Here is a 21306-nt window from a genome sequence, read left to right on the forward strand (position 1 = left end):
TTAAAACTCAAGTCTCTATACAAAAATGTAAATTTAAAACTTGTCTTCCAGAACTTATCAGCTGCTGTTTGTCCTGCGTGAAGTGGTGTATTCTTTCCATTCTGACACGGTGCTCTCTGCTGCCACCTCTGTTCATGTCAGGAACTTTCCAGAGCAGTAGCAAATCTCCATGAAAAACAAAACCTCTCCTGCTCTGGACAGTTCCTGACATGGACAGAGGTGGAAGCAGTGAGCACTGTGTCAGACTGGAAAGAATACACCACTTCCTGCAGGACATACAGCAGCTGATAAGTACTGGAAGGCCTGAGTTTTTTAATATAAATAATTTACAAATCTGTATAACTTTCACACCAGTTGATTTAAAAACATTTTAATAGATGACATATTATATATGTAGAATGTGTGCACGGCGGTAGCTTTGCTCTGAAGTGAAGCAGCATTATCATGTTACCCACCTGTATTTGTAATCCCGTTAGACAAGACACATGGACGTCAGAATGACTAGGTAGATTAGATCCCGTGACATAGTCTGGTCCAGTCAGTCCTTTAATAGGTTCTTCCTTTATTTTTTCAAGTATACTTGCATAAATCTTTCTTTGTATTTCTGTTGGTGGGGTGTATGGAAGATCATCGCTGGACCTAGGTAACAAGCACATATATAGTATAGTGATAGTGAGCAAAATGTTAGTCCTTAACTGAATATTTGCTAACTAATGTAGATATTGCATATAATGGAGAAGAAAATGTAACATGCTTTGCTTGTCATTGCAATGAGGTAGCGTTCATGAGAGGCTCATCTGCGTGATGCTTATAATGGAATCCTCCTGACAGGAGCGAGCACCCGGCATATCTGACGCTCCTTTCTTACACCTGTTTAAAGCTTATTTAGTGGCAAGGTGATAACAAAAAGAACTGTATATCTAATGTTAGCAATACTGGTGATGAGTAAGCTTAGATTCCCTATTACTGACGTAATTAAAAACCCATGGTATTTGTTCTTCAAAGGGTGATGAGATTATAAGGATGGAGGAATATGTACAAATATTGTGCAGCTTTTATTCTACAGACTTCAAACAGAAATTTCTAAACATAACATTGCAAGTGTGGCCCCGTTCCCCTATATTGTATGCATAGCGATCTGGAATCCAGGGCACTTAAAAAATAAATAATAATAATGGTAATATATTCTATAATAAAGTCCCATCTATCACTCTAGCCCTACATCCCACAGCAGAAATTGGTATAATTCTATACGATGTACAGAGCACCCACCAGATTTCACTAAAAAGTTGCTATTTGGATAAAAATGTGTATTCTTAATGTTTGTTCTTACTTGGATAGTGTACATGCTCTCCACGCATCTAACTCCACCGACAGCTGCTCTATCTGCAAAGGAACACACACTTCCCGACGTTTTAGAAGCTGACTGAAAAATTAAGATAAAAGAAAAGGAAATCACATTGATATCTTCTGCACAAAAGAGCACAATATTCATTAAGCAATAACCACCTGTCGCTGCAGTAAGACTCACGCAGTGCTGCACTATCTGAATTAAGGCAGATTGTGAGCCCAGCTGGAAATGATGAGAGTGTAAGGCTGCATTCACATGTCTGTAGATTTTGCGGACCTATGGACAGTGAATGCCTGTCCCAGATTGTTTACCGCCCAGCAAGATGTATCACCGTTACCGCCCATAGGTCTGCAAAATCTACGGTCATGTGAATGGAGCCTAATGGTCCTTTTATACGAAATGATTTATCGTTCGAATTTACACGATAACAATCGAATTCGAACGATAATTGTACGTGTAAACGCAGCGAGCGATCAAGCGACGAGCGAGAAATCGTTTATTTTGATCTTTCAACATGTTCTCAAATCATTGTTGATCGTTTGCAAAAAATTTGCAGATCGTTCAATGTAAACAGTCTTTCAACGATTTCACCTATGTGTGAGATAGGCTTAATCGATCGCAAAACGATTTTTCCGTACGATGTATCGTTCCGTCTAAACGCTGATCGTTATAAAAAAAACATTGTTCATTCAAAATCGTTAATCGTGCGATCGGGCGAATTATCGCTCCGTGTAAAAGTACCATAAGACTAGGGCTACATGTTGAATTTGACCAAAAGGCTTCTATCAGACACAAATTTTGCTGAAAAAAAACATGCAAACAACTGCTCTTTGGCATTGTTTCAATGCACTTTATATTTGTACAGGCATTTTTTCTGACCTTTTATCCCGTTTTATTTTTTCATGTGACTAGAAAGCAAGAAAAATACCAACATGTGTTTTCTCTGGTGTGTTTTTTTCCCTACAGAGGTCTTTTTGAAGAATATCGCCATAGCCAGAGCATGCTGCGACTTTTCAAAACTGCAAAGGAGCACAAAAATGCCAAAATGCACTGAAAAAAATCACTAAACACAAAAAAAGCATGGGGGTATTGTGGATTATATTGCCATATTGACTCTTGGTATAAAACTGGCTTCAGTGTTTTTGTGCCCCAAAAAATTGTGTTTTTAATTTGCAAGTGTAATTCATCCCAGACACAGGCTGCATGGGCGAGGATAACCAAGTTCACCTTGGAGGGATTTCTGGCAAAAGGTTGCAGTTTTGGCACCCCACTAAAATAAAGGGATCCAAAACTTTTCTCTTACACATAATCTAAGTGGGAGGATTTTAGACTATACTTATGTAGGTAGGAGTGTTTATAGGTATTATGTATAGAAGTTTTGTACCATTACCAGAAGGTCCTTACCTTGTATATTCATAAAGTGCAGGAACAATACTTGTATAGTGTCTTCTAATGGCAAGTAAAGCTCCAATATATCCACACAGTATAAGAAGCTCATTGCGGACCCTGTGAGGTAAGATACAATAAAATTCAGAGAAAATACAATACATATTACCTGACCCTCTCCTTAACAAAGGACATTCAGTCTATACAGGGGGGACAAACCACTGCTCTCTACATGCTGTTTTCTACATGCTGCATATGTCTGCTGACATAACTGGTTTCGCCTTTTGGTTACATTCACTCCTAAAAAATACACCTTTAAGAAATTCCACAGAATTCAGTTAATTAGAGTGTATGCAGTGACCACTACTATCAATGTATCCCTCTATCAATACACCAGTGAAACTGCTCTAAAAATCATTGGGCAGCCTGCCTGTAAAAACGTGTTAACTGCTTGTTAAAACCTAATTACCAAGCATTCCCGACATGTTTCCCAAGTACCCCGGCATCATCAGTTAATCTTAAGGCTATGGTCCCATATTGTGAGTGATTAGGTTGATTAAACCTCTACTATGACATAGAGGCATTTCCTCCTATGACCTATAAGTAGGCAAGCTGATAAAAGGGATCATTCCATGTGCCGTCAGATTACCAGTTATGGCTATTTTACAGTAATACTTTCTCACACTGAGAAACTATAGTTTTAAGTTGCACAAATCACAACTTGGTTATAACTAATTAATTTAAGGGGTTTCATGGGGGATTTATTAAAAGTGTATGTGTTAGGGGTTGGTGTTACTTAAGGGGCTTTGGTAATAGTTTTCAATTTACTCCTCTCCCACGTCTGGGATGTTGTGGTGCAAGATTAAAACTACTGTCATCTACCCATAGGATAGGTAATATATAATTGATAGGGGACTGACCACTGGGGGCCCTACTAATGATAACTGGGGTTCCTTGTCTCCTGAGTGAATGGGGCAAAGCTGATGGGTTATTCCAGAGCCTAGCTATCTTCAGATGTTCCATAGCAAGTGAAAGGAGTGGTGGTCAAACATTCATACTGCTGCTCCATTCATTTAATGGTCCTCTTCTTGTCACTGCTGGTGGTCCCAGAATTGCACCATTACCAATTAAACACTTGGGATATTCCCTTTAATTCAGTCAATGAAAAGCAGCCATGTATGTATAGGTCTTCAAAAGGAGAATGAATACTCACTCACTACATTTATGCAGAACTAATCTTTCTGTTCTGATGTAACTGAGAAGATCAAGAATAGGATATATGGAATCCAGCATCCAGTCAGAGCTACTGATTTGTTCTGTAGAACACAGGGAGCAAATGTACACAGGTCAGTCAGTGTAGAAATGCAATAGTAAATTCTAAAACAGCATTCTGATCACTAAAAAAAATTAATTAGGGGAGCATGTATAAAGGTCCAAATCCATTAAACAGTTCAAAAGGAGTAGGTTGATAAGTTGTAGACTTTGGAGAATTATAAATACTGTGCAAAATAAATGGCAGCCCTCTGTCCCTAATAAACACCCTTTACAAAATGGTGCACACTTCTATGAATAGGTTATATTTGTCATTACAAAAAAGCCGCAATATCTATTGATAGGAGTTAATCTTATATTATCAATTATTCAATACCTTTTACATAATTGATCCCAACTGGCAGGCCCTTTTCAGGTTCTGAGCTTAGCAGATAATATTTGACAGCCTGAAAGATGTCTCCATCTCCGTGGCAATTCTCAGCAAGTTGTGAGCATTCCTCCATGCTGGGTAAGTTACACTGTAAATACATGGGGAACAGCTGTAAACGATATGGAATACGCAGATTTCTGCACAATTTGGACGGTGCATATGCTGAGAAGATATTGACCTCAGGCATATCACAGATGCTCTAACAACAAGGATTCTCTCAGGTGACTAACTTAGAGCCTTTATTCAAGGTCTAATTCCACTTGAGCTATAGACCTCAGTGATCTGAGTGAGACTGGTTGCTGTCGGACAGTCCTGCTGGCTGCAGTAGTTATACAGAGTATCTGTTGGAAAGCTTCCTGGAAGGACTACACTAGTCCCCTATATAGAAGAGATGAGGCCATGCTCCCACACTGTATTTTGGGCTGATGTAAATGGCTTTTTGTTGAAACACATTTATTTTATGGCTGTAATTTGTACGGCTGTAAAATTAAATGTCAAGCCTCTCTTTTGGTCCACTTACACCTCAAAATATGGCTGTTTTTGGCTGTAATTTGGCACATATTTTGGGTATCTGCTACAGCTTAGCAATGGCTAAAGATAAAGCTAAAAAGAGGGGCTTCACCCCCTAGCCTTTTCTGCTGAGTCAATCGCTTTTCCCCAGCTCTAGTGATATAACTAATGATTGTCGGGGATCTGAACACCAACTGATGAAAACTTTTGGCCAAAGCAAAAGTTTTTAAAAGTCATAGGGACACACACAAAAAAAACAGCTGCTTTTTGGGGCATAAAATTACAGCTTAGAAAGCAAGGTGTGAACACAGCGTTATGCATGCGGAATCTCACAACAGGGAAAATTAGGAATGGGTATATTTGATCTCTGCCTGGAAATAAGCTGCTTTCATGTCTGGCATCTTTTGATCTTCCTTCTTAGATAAACTAGTATCCTATGCTGTGCAGATGGATATCCATGTTGGTGGGGGTGATAGATAATGGCCTTTTGGCTATGTTCACACAACGTTTTTTTAAAGTAAAGAACGGACGCTGATTGCAATCGCCTCATGTCCGTTCTTTACTGCAGGGGCAGCATTGCATTGAAGTCAATGCAATGCTGCCCACTGTGTTCTCACATCAATATTCTAACGCCCAATCTTTAGAACGGACGTTAGAATAATTTGCCTGTCAATTATTTCCGGACGCCGTTCACTGAACAGCGTCCAGAAACATCATCTGTTCACACAACGCAATGTGCAGCGCGGCCGCACATTGCATTGGAGTAAATGGCTAATTGATTTGTGGGCACACCCGACGGTGCCCGCAAATCAGTTGTGAAAAAAGAACGTGCCTGCAGCCGATACGGAGGTATTGGCTGCAGGAACGGGCTGAGTGCAGCCCGACGGCTGGCTGTCTAACAGCGTCCGTTGCTATGCAACGGACGCTGTTAAACGTTGTGTGAACATAGCCTAATGGTGATTAAGTTATATGCCCAGTTTAGGGTTCATTTACACAGAAAGATTATCTGACAAATTATCTGCCAAATATTTAAAGCCAAAGCCAGGAAGGTTTTCCTTTATTACCTGTTCTCTTTTTATAGGCTGTTCCTGGCTTTGGCTTCTTTGGTAGATAATCTGTCAAATAATCTGTCAAATAATCTTTCTGTGTAAATGTACCCTAAGGCTATGTTCACACGTCTTATCGGACTGGCCGTTCCATGACCCGGCTGGTCTCTGCTAAGATCATCCCGGCCGGTACTGCAGTACTGGCCGGATGATCCTTATGGCCGTAGTGTTCTGATGCGGGCGCATCCGTGCACGCCCGCATCAGAACTCCCCATAGCGCACAATGAAGCGAGCGTGTGTGAACTGACAGGGTTTTCTACGGCCGCAATTCACTGAATTGCGGCTGCAGAAAACTGACATGTCAGTTCTTTGCGGCCCGGCATGGGATCTCGACCGGAGCGTATACAACAGCTGCCGTACTTAAAGGGGTTGTCCGGCGATAAAAAATTATTCACAGAATAACACACATTACAAAGTTATACAACTTTGTAATGTATGTTATGTCTGTGAATGGCCCCCTTCCCCGTGTCCCACCACCCCCACCCGTGTACCCGGAAGTGTGGTGCGCTATACATTACCTGTCACGTGCCGACCACGGTCTCCGATCCTCAGCAGTGACGTCTTCTTCGGGAGCTTGGCGGATCTTCCCGAGTGCCGGCCGCCCTCTGCAGCGTCATCCGAAGCTCAGCCGCGATTGGCTGAGCATAACTGTGCTCAGCCAATCGCGGCTGAGCAGCTGATGACGTGGCCGCGTCATCAGCCGCTCAGCCGCGATTAGCTGAGCACAGTTATGCTCAGCCAATCGCGGCTGAGCTTCGGATGACGCTGCAGAGGGCGGCCGGCACTCGGGAAGATCCGCCAAGCTCCCGAAGAAGACGTCACTGCTGACGATCGGAGACCGTGGACGACACGACATGCGGTGAGTATAATGCACCACACTTCCGGGTCTAGCGTGGGTGGGGGGAAACACGGGGAAGGGGGCCATTCACAGACATAACATACATTACAAAGTTGTATAACTTTGTAATGTGTGTTATTCTGTGAATAATTTTTTATCGCCGGACAACCCCTTTAATGCAGTGTGGAACATTGCCTCTTGTTCTATGGGATCCTGACCGGAGCGTATACAACAGCTGCCGTACTTAATGCAGTGTGGAACATTGCCTCTTGTTCTATGGGATCCCAACCGGAGCGTATACAACAGCTGCTGTACTTAATGCAGTGTGGAACATTGCCTCTTGTTCTAAGGGATCCCGACCGGAGCGTATACAACAGCTGCTGTACTTAATGCAGTGTGGAACATTGCCTCTTGTTCTAAGGGATCCCGACCGGAGCGTATACAACAGCTGCCGTACTTAATGCAGTGTGGAACATTGCATCTTGTTCTATGGGATACCGGCCGGAGCGTATACACCTCGTATACGCTCCAGTCGGGATCCCATGCCGGGCCGCGAAGAACTGACATGTCAGTTTTCGGCAGCCGCAATTCAGTGAATTGCGGCCGTAGGAAACCCTGTCAGTTCACACAATGAAGCGAGTGGCTCCGGCCGCTTGCTTCATTGTGCTCTATGGGGAGTTCTGATGCGGGCGCGCGCTGATGCGCCCGCATCAAAACACTTGAGGCCATAAAGATCATCCGGCTGGTACTGCAGTATCGGCCAAGATGATCTTGGCAGAGACCGGCCGTTCCTTGACCCGGCCTGGCGTTCCGATAAGACGTCTGAACATAGCCTTAGTGTCCCTGTCATTTAGAGGAACGTTTGGCATGTCAGACCCCGACCAGTCTATAGATATTGCTGGACATGCATTTCACAATCTCCTTCCAGCTGCACTGGATAGGCGCTATAGACTTTTAATAGTTATAGATACTCAGCATGTGTACATATGATTGCTCAACATTTTGCAAGCCCTCTAATCATATATTTAATTGTTTTGCTATATAGATCTTTAATAGATTTCCTCTTGAATTATCAGGTAGATGAGGATATATAGATACTGGCCCCTTCGTATAACAGAACCTCAGCCTCATTTTATGGCTCTGTATCATCAGGAATACAGCTTCCACGCTCATAATATCAGTAAAACAGACAATTCTGGAACATACTTTGCTATGTAGGTCATTAATCTCTGCAGTGCATCCTGGGTAAAACGCGCACAGCTTGACTAAGAAGAGATCATTGTCAGGTATCATTCTGAGTAGATCTGTTGCCAAGTCCCTGGGAAAAAGATAAATTCTGCTCACATATGGTTTATCAGCAGGGATCACAATCTGCACGCTCCTCGCCACAGCTATATATAGAAGACAGGCCACAGACACATATATACACCACATGTATGCACTTTATATACTGCAAAAAAAGATGTCGTTATGTGGTAACTGTATAATTTATAGATTATAAAATGTGTGAATATCAAGATACATATTATTATCCTACTACTATTATCCTATTAGTAGCCCTATTTTTTGTAGACAGATCTATATACAGTATCATGTACATCATGTAAGCATTTATACACTTAGATCTGCCTGACACTGACGTGTTGTAAAAAAATAATATATATATATATATATATATATATATATAGGAATATACATATATATGTATAAATGCATTGTGGCCTGTGTTTTTCTAAGTAGAAATGTTGCATGCTGTCAATAGAGTTAGAGACCAATGTGCAAGGCATGAAACATGGCATCGAGAGAAGTTGTTATGAAGTGTTCTGCATGATCATGGAGACATTGTTGTCTGTTTAACAGCATCTTTGTTACCAACAGAAAGTGAAATGCTTGCAAGAAATTATAAGGTGAGATATGTTTATTCAATGTGATGACAACTAGGTGAAACATCTGTACAGACCGGACAGAACAAGGCCAAAGTGTGATGTGAATATGTGTTACATGGAGATTAGTGATACCAGGCTCCAATATGAATGATACAAGGGGCTGGCCCCATCTATACTACAGTATACACTATGGTTTATTAGTGGATGTAGTATAAGTGACAATGTGTATACCTGTATCCTGGAGATGGAAAGCTGAAGGAAAGATATAATTTTATAAGGCATTGTAAGATGTATTCACAACTTTATTAAATTAAAGAAGAACTTTTTATCACTACTACTGTTACAAATGAGTGACATTGGCCCTACAGGACAGAGCTGTATAGCTGAATTAGCTATCTTCATATGCTGTCAGATGAACACATCATTTGACCTACAACTATTCCTTTTGACCCCTTCATACACATGCACACTCGGCAAGAATACATGTGAATTCAAAAGGCTGTGGGGGAGTAAATTACATCAGACATCTCTAGGGAAAACAAAGGGATTAGCTATTAATATTTAGCATGCCAAGCTGTCCTTTTCACTCAATATCATCTTACGAGGAAGACCCCGTACACAGTATGTGGTCCTCCAGTTCAACTAAAATCTGCAGATTTGGCCATCCTCCACCTCCAAGGCACTTTAAAAAAAAATGTCCCTGCCCGGAATTCTCCTTTAACTCTGCTCTCGGCTCATCTGTGCAAAACACAACAACTGAGAATTAAAACAAAAAGCAACAACATCACCTAAATCCCAGAATAAAAAAACTGCTATGTGTAAGTGATAAATCACACTTTCTCACACATGGAAAAGAACACTGTGGCTAAACATAGCCCTTCACAGTTTTGAAGATTACCAACTATGCTGAAGTGAGAACTAAAGAGGTGCTTTTTGTCATAAACTAGTGGTACCACTCAGTCAGGGAAGAGACAGACTGTGGACCCTGCAGTTATCCTTTCTCACTGTTCCTCCCTGCTGTGGACAACTTGGCGACAGTCCCTATACATGGTACATTAAACGCAGACAAGACACAAACACACAAAAATGAAGGGTAAAAAAAACCCAAAATTACGACTAGGGGACATCAGAGGTACCAAATCAGAGTCCAAGAGGATAGTCGAGACACAAAGCCTAAAGGTCAGGGCAGGCAGAAAACCAGGGTAGTCAGGAGACAGATGAGGGGGTTGGATTGGCCAGAAAACCAACACAGGATACATACAAGGAACGCCGACCTTGTGGGAACTAGACTTACTAGCCAGCAAAGGGTTGAGACACAAGAGAAGCTTTATAGGAGGTCAGCGGTCTGATCCAGGACGTGACTGGACCAAACACGGAAACAGAAACAGCAAGGGTAAATGGAGAAATCAGATGTCATTCACCAAAGCAAAACAAAGTTAACTGTAAAGTGACCAGAGGGAACTTAGCAGGGAAAAGACAGGTATGAAATCGATAAAGAGAGCAGAAAGAGTTAGTGCCTTATCACACAGAATCTGCCGATTATTGCTCTGTGTAATAAAGCCAACGATTAGCTGATGACAACAATCATCGGCAAATTGTGTCTTCTGGTCCTGCCTAAAAATCATCAGCCACCGGCTGCACATCACTACGTGTAATAGAGATGCATGTCTGACGACTGTGGAATATGTAAAGAAAATAATAAATTTTATACATATCTGTCTACACTCCCTGGTGCTTCTGCCTGCTCTCCACTATCTTCCTGGCTTCTGCCCGCAGCTGCCACTGGAAATTCAGAGCCGGTCTCTGAAATTACAGGGTGTTCAGCCAATCACTGGCTGAGACGGAACAGCGACGCGGCCAGTGATTGGCTAAGCGGCCTTTAACTTTAGAGACTGGCTCTGCAGTTCTCCTGGTGGCTTTAGGAAGCGGACAGAAGCCAGGAAGATACGCGGGAGAATGAACAGGTATGTATAGACTATTTTACAATAAAGGCAAGGGCAGCACAGACATTGCTAATAATATCTGTGAAGCCGTTGCTGCACAATAGTCAAGTCGCTCAAGATCCACAGTGCTATTCAGGCCAAACCCAGTAGCTTTGTGGCAGTGTGTAGGACATGGGGGTGATATATTTTGTCTTGCATTCCTAGCCCTATGTGGAGCAGTTTGGTATATGACCGTCACTAAGCCACATAAAGCTATTGTTATTATAATATACGCATGTTGCTACTTGCCTCTAGTCACAGTCAGTCTATGCTACTTACCACGTGGTTACAGTCATGCATTTTCTTGCAAGGAGCTCTAGTGCATACTGAGTTGCTTGTGCTGCACCCTCTCCAATAACTGTTCCCACACATACTGCAAGTTCCAACTCATTTCCACGGATGAGGTTGGCCATGGCTAGCTTAAATAAAGCAAAAAAAGATATTAAACTTACTTGAATTTCTTATCATGCTTTAGGTTGCATATAATAACATATTTAAATATTTCTGGAAGTAAACTCATCGTAATGTAAGTAAATACACCCCCTTCCAGGTTAACCAGCTATACATAATTTATTATTTGGGAGGCCATGCAACATTCTTGAAAAAAAATTAATTTAATTTTCTTTTATTGGATCATAACTACAAGATGGAAACTTACTTCAATGTTATCTACCGCTAAATGACAGCAAGCTGCAAGCACAGCGCGACCATCCTGGAAATACCACTCCGCCAGCTCAGTACTGACTCGATGGAGAAGCCTGCAAAGACAACAAGGACAATACAGAAAAACCGTAAGCCAATATATTCCCCAGGAACTTCATTTGCCAAGAAGCGCCCTCTGTAATGAATTCTAGAATGTTTTATCTCAGTTGCTCAGTTCATGACTTACTCATTATAGTCTTCTATGTTGTTGCCATCATTTGGAGATGCAGTAGTGACAGAAACGTGATTGCTCTGTATATTCCCTTCACAAGCTGCCTAGATATAAAGGACCCAGTTATTAGGAAAAAAATTATACAGTGAACATGGAACTACAATAAGGGACTGACACTAAACAAAAGGACTCACTACAGTAACAGTATATAGGCCTCCTTGTTTTACAACCGGTAACTTCATGCCAACTGGGGTTATAATAACCATTCACTATTTCCAAAAAGATAAAACCTAATTGTGAGATATGAAAGGGAATGAGTGCAGTCCCTTATGTGTCATGTAGTAGACCGTATGACTGCGGCGGAACCTACAATATTTATGAGAGTTATTACGCTGGAAAAATGACTCCAGTTATAAGAAAGCTTTTAATACCTGTGCCACAAGCAAAGCCTCCTTAAGTTGTCCTCTGGAAGTAAAGAAATTGACAAGTTTTTTCACATCCCCAGTGGCTATACAGTATGGAATCACATCATCATTTTCTTCCTCAATAAGCTGACTTGCTCTTCTATAATGAAGCACAGTTAATCGTTTATTACAGCGTATCCACCATATAGGCTCCACTAGCTGCTACAAGGTATCAGAGATTACATTATTCATAGTCCTACATGCAAATGACGGATTTAGTACAGCATATCCACCATATAGGCTCCACTAGTTGCTGCAAGATATCGGAAATTACATTATTCATAGTCCTACATGCAAGTGACTGATTTAGTACAGCGTATCCACCATATAGGCTCCACTAGCTACTACAAGGTATCAGAGATTACATTATTCATAGTCCTACATGCAAGGGACTGATTTAGTACAGCGTATACACCATATAGGCTCCACTAGCTACTACAAGATATTAGAGATTAGATTATTCATAGCCCTACATGCAAGTGACTGATTTAGTACAGCGTATCCACCATATAGGCTCCACTAGTTGTTGCAAGATATTAGAGATTAGATTATTCATAGTCCTACATGCAAGGGACTGATTTAGTACAGCATATCCACCATATAGGCTCCACTAGTTGTAGCAAGATAACAGAGATTACATTATTCATAGTCCTACATGCAAGTGACTGATTTAGTACAGCGTATCCACCATATAGGCTCCACTAGTTGCTGCAAGATATCGGAAATTACATTTTTTACTAGTCCTACATGCAAGTTACTGATGGGAGGGCAGCACTGCAGCAATCAGGCCCGTTTCTGCCATGAGGCAGACTGAGGCTTCTGCCTCAGGCGGCAGCTCCTGTGTTCCTTCAGGGGGCGGCACAATCTTCTCTGCCACTGTCATTTTAGTGGAGTTTAACTTCACTAAAATGACAGCAGTCCCGACCCCTATCAGTGCTGAGTGCCTGGCCGCCCCCTGCCGCCCTCCCCAGGAATTGCCGGGCTTCGTCTCTATGATGTGTGACGTCACCTGGCAGTCTTCCTTAGGATTGGGTAGGAGCATGAAAGGACGGCCACAGCGGCTCCACATGCTGATCCCTCCTCCTCCTCCCCAGTACTAGTGAGTATAACAACGAAGGAAAGGGGGGAGGCTGGTGGCTGAGGGTCGTGATTGTTTGTAAGGGGGAAGGGGGAGGGTCTGGAGGGGGGTCCCGACAATTGGGGGTGGGGGAGCAGGTCTCAGACCCAGGAGGGAGCCATGTGCCAGGTCTGTAGCTCTGGGATTACAACTGTGTGGTGCTCTGTGTGGATGTGTGAGCTACAGGCAGTGCAGTGTGCTTATAGGAGAGTGTGCACACTGAAGAAAGCACATAATCCGTCTTTGTGACAACAGACTGATAATAGCAGCAAACACAAGACTCGGCTCCTCCAGCAAGTTGTATCCTGTCAGTGTGTGCTCCCCCTCCTCCTGCCTGTGCTGGACTCCAGCCCCTTCATTACTATAGTGTACAGACTGGGGCATAGTGCTGGAGGTGGTGGTATATAGCAGCACATGTGATATATACTGTATATGTACACTGGGGCATAGTGCTGGAGGTGGTGGTATATAGCAGCACATGTGATATATACTGTATATGTACACTGGGGCATAGTGCTGGAGGTGGTGGTATATAGCAGCACATGTGATATACTGTATATGTACAGACTGGGGCATAGTGCTGGAGGTGGTGGTATATAGCAGCACATGTGATATATACTGTATATTTACACTGGGGCATAGTGCTGGAGGTGGTGGTATATAGCAGCACATGTGATATACTGTATATGTACACTGGGGCATAGTGCTGGAGGTGGTGGTATATAGCAGCACATGTGATATATACTGTATATGTACAGACTGGGGCATAGTGCTGGGGGTGGTGGTATATAGCAGCACATGTGATATATACTGTATATGTACAGACTGGGGCATAGTGATGGGGGTGGTGGTATATAGCAGCACATGTGATATATACTGTATATGTACACTGGGGCATAGTGCTGGAAGTGGCCCCTAGTGTACATGTATATCCACTTGTGCTGCTATACATCACCTGAGAAGATGAGGTGTATGATGAGGTTCTGCAGCAGCTGAGGTGTGTATGATGAGGTTCTGCAGCAGCTGAGGTGTGTATGATGAGGTTCTGCAGCAGCTGAGGTGTAGTGTGAGGTTCTGCAGCAGATAGGGTGTAGTATGAGGTTCTGCAGCAGCTGAGGTGTGTATGATGAGGTTCTGCAGCAGCTGAGGTGTATGAGGTTCTGCAGCAGATGGGGTGTAGTATGAGGTTCTGCAGCAGCTGAGGTGTGTATGATGAGTTTCTGCAGCAGCTGAGGTGTAGTGTGAGATTCTGCAGCAGATGAGGTGTAGTGTGAGGTCCTGCAACAGCTGAGGTGTAGTATGAGGTTCTGCAGCAGATCGGGCTGTAGTATGATGCTCTGCAGCAGCTGAGGTGTAGTATGAGGTTCTGCAGCAGCTGAGGTGTGTATGATGAGGTTCTGCAGCAGCTGAGGTGTAGTGTGAGGTTCTGCAGCAGATGGGGTGTAGTATGAGGTTCTGCAGCAGCTGAGGTATAGTATGAGGTTCTGCAGCAGCTGAGGTGTAGTATGAGGTTCTGCAGCAGATGGGGTGTAGTATGAGGTCCTGCAGCAGATTGGGCTGTAGTATGAGGTTCTGCAGCAGCTGAGGTGTATTATGATGTTCTGCAGCAGATGGGGTGTATCATGAGGTTCTGCAGACCATCATAATACACAATGAGAAAATAATTAATTTACTAATAGTACACAATTGATGGATTGATGGGGGGGGGGGGGGGGGGGGGGGCGCCATTTAATTTTTTTGCCTCAGGCAGCAGAAAAGCTAGAAACGGCCCTGGCAGCAATTAGCACTGTCACATCAATCTGAGAAGTGGTAACATCAGCCTTGAGGTCTGTATGTCGGCTTCAGGTTTGACTGGATCTCTTCCTTGTACTGTGGCCTCCTCCTCACTTCAAGACATACCCCCTTTTACACCCCTCTATTCTCCATGTATCTGTTATTTTAATGTATCTTACTTTTAGTTTTTTTCTTTCTACCACTTTAATGTTTTTTGTATTTTTTTACTACATTTAATTAGGTGATGTTTCTGTACTGTGGATGACTGATCCCCTATTTTTCAAGGCCTGCACCTTCCATAATGTAACTAACTTGTACAGAGCTGTGAATAGCTGTGAAAAGTCACAGCTCAGTTCTCTTCTGGTATTAAACCCCACCACTGCAGCTTCTGATTCCTGACAAAGCTGCTCTCCTTGCTGGGTTCTTCTTCTTCTAGCTGGGCATCCCACGTACACACGTGCTGACTCCTGGATTCTTATAGACCTATAGATCTGCTATTCTCAGACTTTAGTATTTGCTATCTGATGGAATTCTTCTGATGTTTGTTCTCTTTTCTAGACCTGGCTAGTATGCTGCACAATTCTTTTGGTCTGCTGCCTGCTTTAAATTACTGAACATTTTCTACTAAAAAAGACTATTCCTGTACTCCTCCTGGCATGCTGGCTGAACTCCGCCTGCCCTGACCGCTGTCTGATCAACTGCATCCATGGTTTACTGTAACATTATAATGGTTGGATTTGTCAGCTGTTGCTATAAGAGACTATTCTAAGGATAGGGATAAAGGTGTTGCACAATTTTCTAACATTAAACATCTGTCCAAAATGAGAAACCACAACTTTTGTCTATAGCAATGAATGTATCAGTCTTGCGACACTAAAGCCAAAGTCTCATTTTTTGGTATGTATATGAGGATATCATACTTTGGAGTTTTACTCACCTTTGCATTAACTTTTTCCAGTATTTCATAGAAACACCGGGGGCCACTGATAGCGCCTTATCCCACTATGAATGAAGTGACACAAGATATCATTAGCACAGTTAGTTAAACTCCATTTACTACTATTTATAGATACAAAATACAATCTCAGTAAAGTATCAGTGGTATAGATGGTACAATATCTATACCCTTCAACAGAAAGAAAGAAAATCATGTAAGTCCAGTACATGTCCATACTTAGCTTCATAGAATTTACAGTCATTCGGATGTTATTTACTGTATTTATTTTTTATATTATTTTATTTTATCATTATATAGCACTTGATACATGGCCCTTATTATATATCTATGTGCACTGCCTGGGAAATACCATTTCTTCTGGTGGGCCTACGGTATACAGTATAAGGAAGTGTTTATACTAGGGACTTATTATACTGTTTTATTACAGATAAACAGATACAGGATACAGGATATGATGGTGATCTAAGTAGAAGGGCATGAGGTCAGTGTACTATGTATAATAGGAGTCTAATTCTCATTCATACAAAGTGATTTGTAAGTAATAAATACCTCTCCAAGTTCCACTAAAAGCTCACAGTATCTTTGGATTTGTCCTAGTCTCAAGTGGATCTCAGCAGCTTCCTTCAGCCTTTCTTCTTTACTTGGTGCACCTATGCCACCACCAAACTTGGACATCTTCACTGTTGTTAACTCTTGAGCTTTAGACTGTCAGGAAATAAACACATGTCCTATGTTTACTGACATATGCCTGCACTACGTTTTTCTAGTACATCAGGTAAAAAAGACAGGGCTGCTGTACTTATTGAATTTAAAGCAAATGTACCATCAGTACATTTGCTTTAAGGTTTGCACATGGATAGAATGGAGCCCTGTCATAAAGGGGTGGGGGTTTCCACCCACTGGGGACGGGGCGGCCTGCCTCCGATGCCTCACCCCCGGCCAGTGCCTGGGAATAGAACAGCGATGTGCGCTGTTTAAATAAAGGACTGTGGCACCTGCGCCAGTGCCATTCTATCCATGTGCAAAACTTAAAGCAAATGTACTGATGGTATATTCGCTTTAAAGGGGTAATGTGGCGTTTAAAAATTATTCACTAAATAACACACATTACAAAGTTATACAACTTTGTAACGTGTGTTATGTAAGTGAATGGCCCCCTTCCCTGTGTCCCCCCACCCCCGGAAGTGTGGTGCAGTATACTCAACAGATTACTGTCGACATCTTGGGTTGAACAACGTCATCTTCGGGAGGCCGGCCAGCACACTCCAGCTGTCCCTCATGCCTGCCCCCCTCTGCCGCGCCATCAGCTGCTCAGCCGCGATTGGCTGAGCATAACTGTGTTATTAAGTGAATAATCTTTAAACGCCGCACTACCCCTTTAACCTAATGAATGTACTGGGACATATGTATAATGTAAATGCAGCATTTGGTGTATTACATCATGGCACATGTGGCCAAGCTAATTTTTTTTTTTTTGCAGGAAAAGTGACAGAAATGATGTGCGACAGTAACACTTACAAGGAATTCTTAAGTGTCATATACAGTGGCAGGAGACTCGGTAAATATAGCTCTAGGCCCAAGTTATTTCTTTTACTACAGTAACTCATCGCACTAAAAAACATGCTCTTCCAACTCATATAAAAAAATATATAAACATAATATAAAATACAAGATACAGTGAATGTGCTAAAGACTACCTTCTTACCTACACCAATTTATTATGATGCTTTCTATACCCCTTAAAGTGACACTGTCACCTCCTTTTTGCATTCTGTCTTCTCTACACTGGTGTAAAGGGTAAATTTAGCGTTTTTCATACCTTATTTCATATCATACTACATGGTGCTTGTTCAAGTAAAAAGTCATCTTTTATCAACTGCAGATTGTGTTAAGGGGGCGGGGCATTGCAGTATTAGCGACACTTAGCCCCGCCCACAACACCACAGTTGGTCCCGCCCCCTCGACGGCCATTGGGACAGGCTGGCTGAAAGGTCTAGACCCCACCTGCTTTACGTCGGCCAACCAATGGGCATCAAGGGGCGGGGCCAATGGTGCCGTTGTGGACGAGGCTAAGTGGCGTTAATACCGCGAGGCCCCGCCCACTTAATACAATCTGCAGTTGATAAAAGGACACTTTTTACTTGAACAAACACCATGACGTATGATATGAAATAAGGTATGAAAAACGCTAAATTTACCCTTTACACCTGTGTAGAGATGTCAGAATGCACAAAGGGGGTGACAGTGTCACTTTAAACAATGTACTGTATATTAACCCTTTTTTTTCTTGAAAGGGTATTCCCATATCAACTTGTAACAAATTAATTGTTGGGAGTCCAACTGCCAGGACCCCCACCGAGTCTGAGAATGGGGACACAATTGTATTAAAATGAAGGGGCTGCTAAACGCTTCCAAGTTTAGTGCACTGGATATATATTTTTTAATTTCCTAGGTAATTCTTTATGTACCTTGCAAATTCAAAAAGGTCTTAGCACAATATAGGCCGGATGGAGAAATGTGTTGGGGTGTCTACTGGGATTCTTCTTGAGGAAAGAGGCAAAGGTTATGTGGAGTCTTATGGACCATGCCTGCTCCACTGGGAAAAAAATATGCAAAGTAGCTCTCCTGGGGGGGTGGGGCTTACTATCTACTGCCACCTATTAGATCTAGTGTCCTTGAAGATTGGCCCCTAAAAAAGCCTTCAAACATGACTCAAGCCAGAATCTCTTCTCCCAGAAGAAAGATCTTTTCATCTGTAGACAGCTGTTTCAGGGTTCTTGGCCCTTGTCAGTACAGAGTAAAATGCCAAATGGCTAGTGGAGGGACCTTCGATGTGGGACTGAAGGAGTAAAATTTCTCCTTGAGGAGAACACCAAAAGACATACTTAGTCTTATAGGCCATTAAGTGATAATAACAACCATGCCATAAGTGCATAGCGTTATCTGTTATATATAGTCATACAAAGTAATACAGTTTACTGAGAGACTGAACATTGGGAACAATAGGCACAATGCTACAGTCACTGAACTGTTTAACTCTACACAAACACTACATGTTTAAGAAATATTTTCTAAAGAACTATACATAATATACTATAAATACAGTCACTTACCGTTTTGAACCTAACTAGATGCTTCATATGCATAATTCCTTTGCAGTAGTTTTGAGGAAGTAAACTATCATCTTGACCTTTTAACACAGCAACTAAATCCCATAAATTCTTACTACCACCTGGAGGCTGAAGGAGACAGGAATAAGCAGAGAAAATGGTTACTGCTAATAATACTGGCAGAGGTGGACATTGATAGCAGAGGTCCCTTTGCAAGATACTATGCAGCACATTTATCGAGATGCACCTTGGCGTACACCACAGAAGAGACACCGATTTTTGCGCAGAGTACTTTTCTCTTTAGGGTTAGTCCACCTGCACAAGCTTTCTACCTGAACTATACATTTACTGTAGGTTTAATGCCCAGGACCATGCACCATACTTTTATGGTGATTCTTAGCAGGTTTAGGCAGATTTGCCAAACATATCCATGGGACCCAACAAATGTATATCTGCAAAATAAACTACAGTAGCTGTTCTCTAGTATGTTGTAGTCTTGTCATGTCCTGTTACACTCTGATAAAATTCTAAGGGGTTGTACAAGAGGTAAAACACACTGCTATTTTCCAGTCCATGGGCTGAGTACAGTGCTGAAGTTTAGCCTCATTAAAGGGAATGCAATAGCAGACATGACCAATGGACAATCCTGCTATATATACGTGTTTTTAGTAATCTCATGAACCCCTTGAATTACATGAATTATGTTTCTATTATAATTGTAATAAAAAGGCACTTACAGATAGACATTCTGAAAACCACCTTAGCTTCTTGCTCCTCAGATTACCAGTCAATTTGTCCACTTCTTGTTTAATATCACGAGATACTTTCCCGCATAGTAATGGCGGGGCACCGGGCTCCATGGCACGGTCTACCAAATGACAAAAGTAACATATCACACTGACAAATACACCATTCTTCAGGTATATTTCCTCCAGTAGTCATAATTTGGATGATCACATACCAGTGTTACCTATTATTTCTTCCCAAGGCCGGTCTGCCAGGATATTTATTTGAAGGGGTGAGATCAATGGTGTTAAAGACCATAGCCTCACAGTGGAATCCCGTGAACAAGACGCCATAGTGAACGGTCGATTGGGATGGCATGTCAGACCTGAGTAATATAAGCATCAGGGGTTAAACATAGAACATATTTCAATCTATCAACTATCATAGCCCTGACTCAAACCAGACTTCCAGTAAGTCATTCTGGTAGGATCTGATAGAATCCCACCAGTTGTAAGGGTCCTTTTACATGGAAATATGTTTAGTGGAGTATAGTCGCAAACAAGCACCGATCAGTGATATAAATGCCCGATTGCAGGGCCTTTTTAAGGCAGAATAAACCTGGCTGCACATAAAATCTGTATCGTCCGTGCAGCCATTTAAATGCATTGCTTCTTCTGTTTACACAGAGATATGTGCGGTCAATAGTGATACATTTTACCACCGCACAAAATATGAAATCAGCCAATAAGCAGGCATTTGCTCACTTGTCTGCTGAACTCTGAGGAACACTTGTAAGCAGTTATTGGCCTATGTAAGAGGGCCTTAAAGGAGAAGTCCGTACACAGACTTTTCTTCAAAATTGCTGGGGAGGTGGGTGAACAACATGCACTTACCCCCCGGCTCCAGTCTGGGGTCCGCTGTCCTCCATTCAGTCCCCAGCCACTTTCTTGTCTAGAAAGGGAACTTGGAATGTGATGCCAAGTCCGCCCAGCCATTCAGCAGCCGTAGCAGGGTCCCACCTCTGTCACTGACTGGATACGTGGGCCTGACACATCACATCTCAGATCCCACTCAGATCTAGAAGTAGCCAGGGAGTGGCGCAGAAGACAGAGTACCCCAAGGCTGGAGCCGGGGAGGTAAGTGCATGTTGCTTTTTTTTAAACTTAGAAAGACATTGGTAATTACCATGAGCAGCCATATTGTCCCTTCTTAATTGACTATAATGTACCAATAGTAAAGACTGGAGTCGTGGATCCGCTGTACCACCACTAGCAATGACGTAAGCCGCACCAGGGAGCAGAGTATAAGGGCCGCTGGTCTTCACCAGGACCTGCCTCAATGCGAGATGGACTTGCTGCGGCAGGGGACCCCCAGGTTGCTACCCCTGGCTTAGCTGCTAGTAGCGGTGGGCGAGATGCAGTAGAGAAAGGTAGGCTGGGGCTCAGCAGGATTCTTGGCAGGAACTGGGACAGCAGACAGGTAGCTGGAACCAACGGGCAGGAAACACAGGCAGGAAACAAGGT

General features: G+C 42.6%; 1 protein-coding gene across 5 annotated transcripts in view; it reads right to left on the reverse strand.

The window, feature by feature from the left end:
• Window positions 1–21306, reverse strand: part of WDR17 (WD repeat domain 17) — a 77167-nt gene that overhangs the window by 1195 nt on the left and 54666 nt on the right. For 2 of the 5 annotated variants that reach the window (XM_069976586.1, XM_069976585.1), the window contains exons 15-29: window positions 20019–20168; window positions 19795–19925; window positions 19061–19186; window positions 16497–16652; window positions 15927–15991; window positions 12067–12199; window positions 11651–11739; window positions 11420–11519; window positions 11041–11180; window positions 8100–8211; window positions 4386–4527; window positions 3951–4053; window positions 2756–2857; window positions 1334–1426; window positions 456–639 (exon numbers count right to left, since the gene is read on the reverse strand). In XM_069976586.1, coding sequence (XP_069832687.1) covers window positions 456–639; window positions 1334–1426; window positions 2756–2857; window positions 3951–4053; window positions 4386–4527; window positions 8100–8211; window positions 11041–11180; window positions 11420–11519; window positions 11651–11739; window positions 12067–12199; window positions 15927–15991; window positions 16497–16652; window positions 19061–19186; window positions 19795–19925; window positions 20019–20168 — 1826 coding nt within the window. Of the gene's footprint in view, window positions 1–455; window positions 640–1333; window positions 1427–2755; window positions 2858–3950; window positions 4054–4385; window positions 4528–8099; window positions 8212–11040; window positions 11181–11419; window positions 11520–11650; window positions 11740–12066; window positions 12200–15926; window positions 15992–16496; window positions 16653–19060; window positions 19187–19794; window positions 19926–20018; window positions 20169–21306 lie in introns of those variants that run through there. The other 3 variants (XM_069976587.1, XM_069976588.1, XM_069976590.1) reach the window with 3 other exon arrangements.

This window comes from Dendropsophus ebraccatus, chromosome 7 (genome assembly GCF_027789765.1).
Source record: "Dendropsophus ebraccatus isolate aDenEbr1 chromosome 7, aDenEbr1.pat, whole genome shotgun sequence".
In the NCBI taxonomy this organism is placed as follows: domain Eukaryota; kingdom Metazoa; phylum Chordata; class Amphibia; order Anura; family Hylidae; genus Dendropsophus; species Dendropsophus ebraccatus.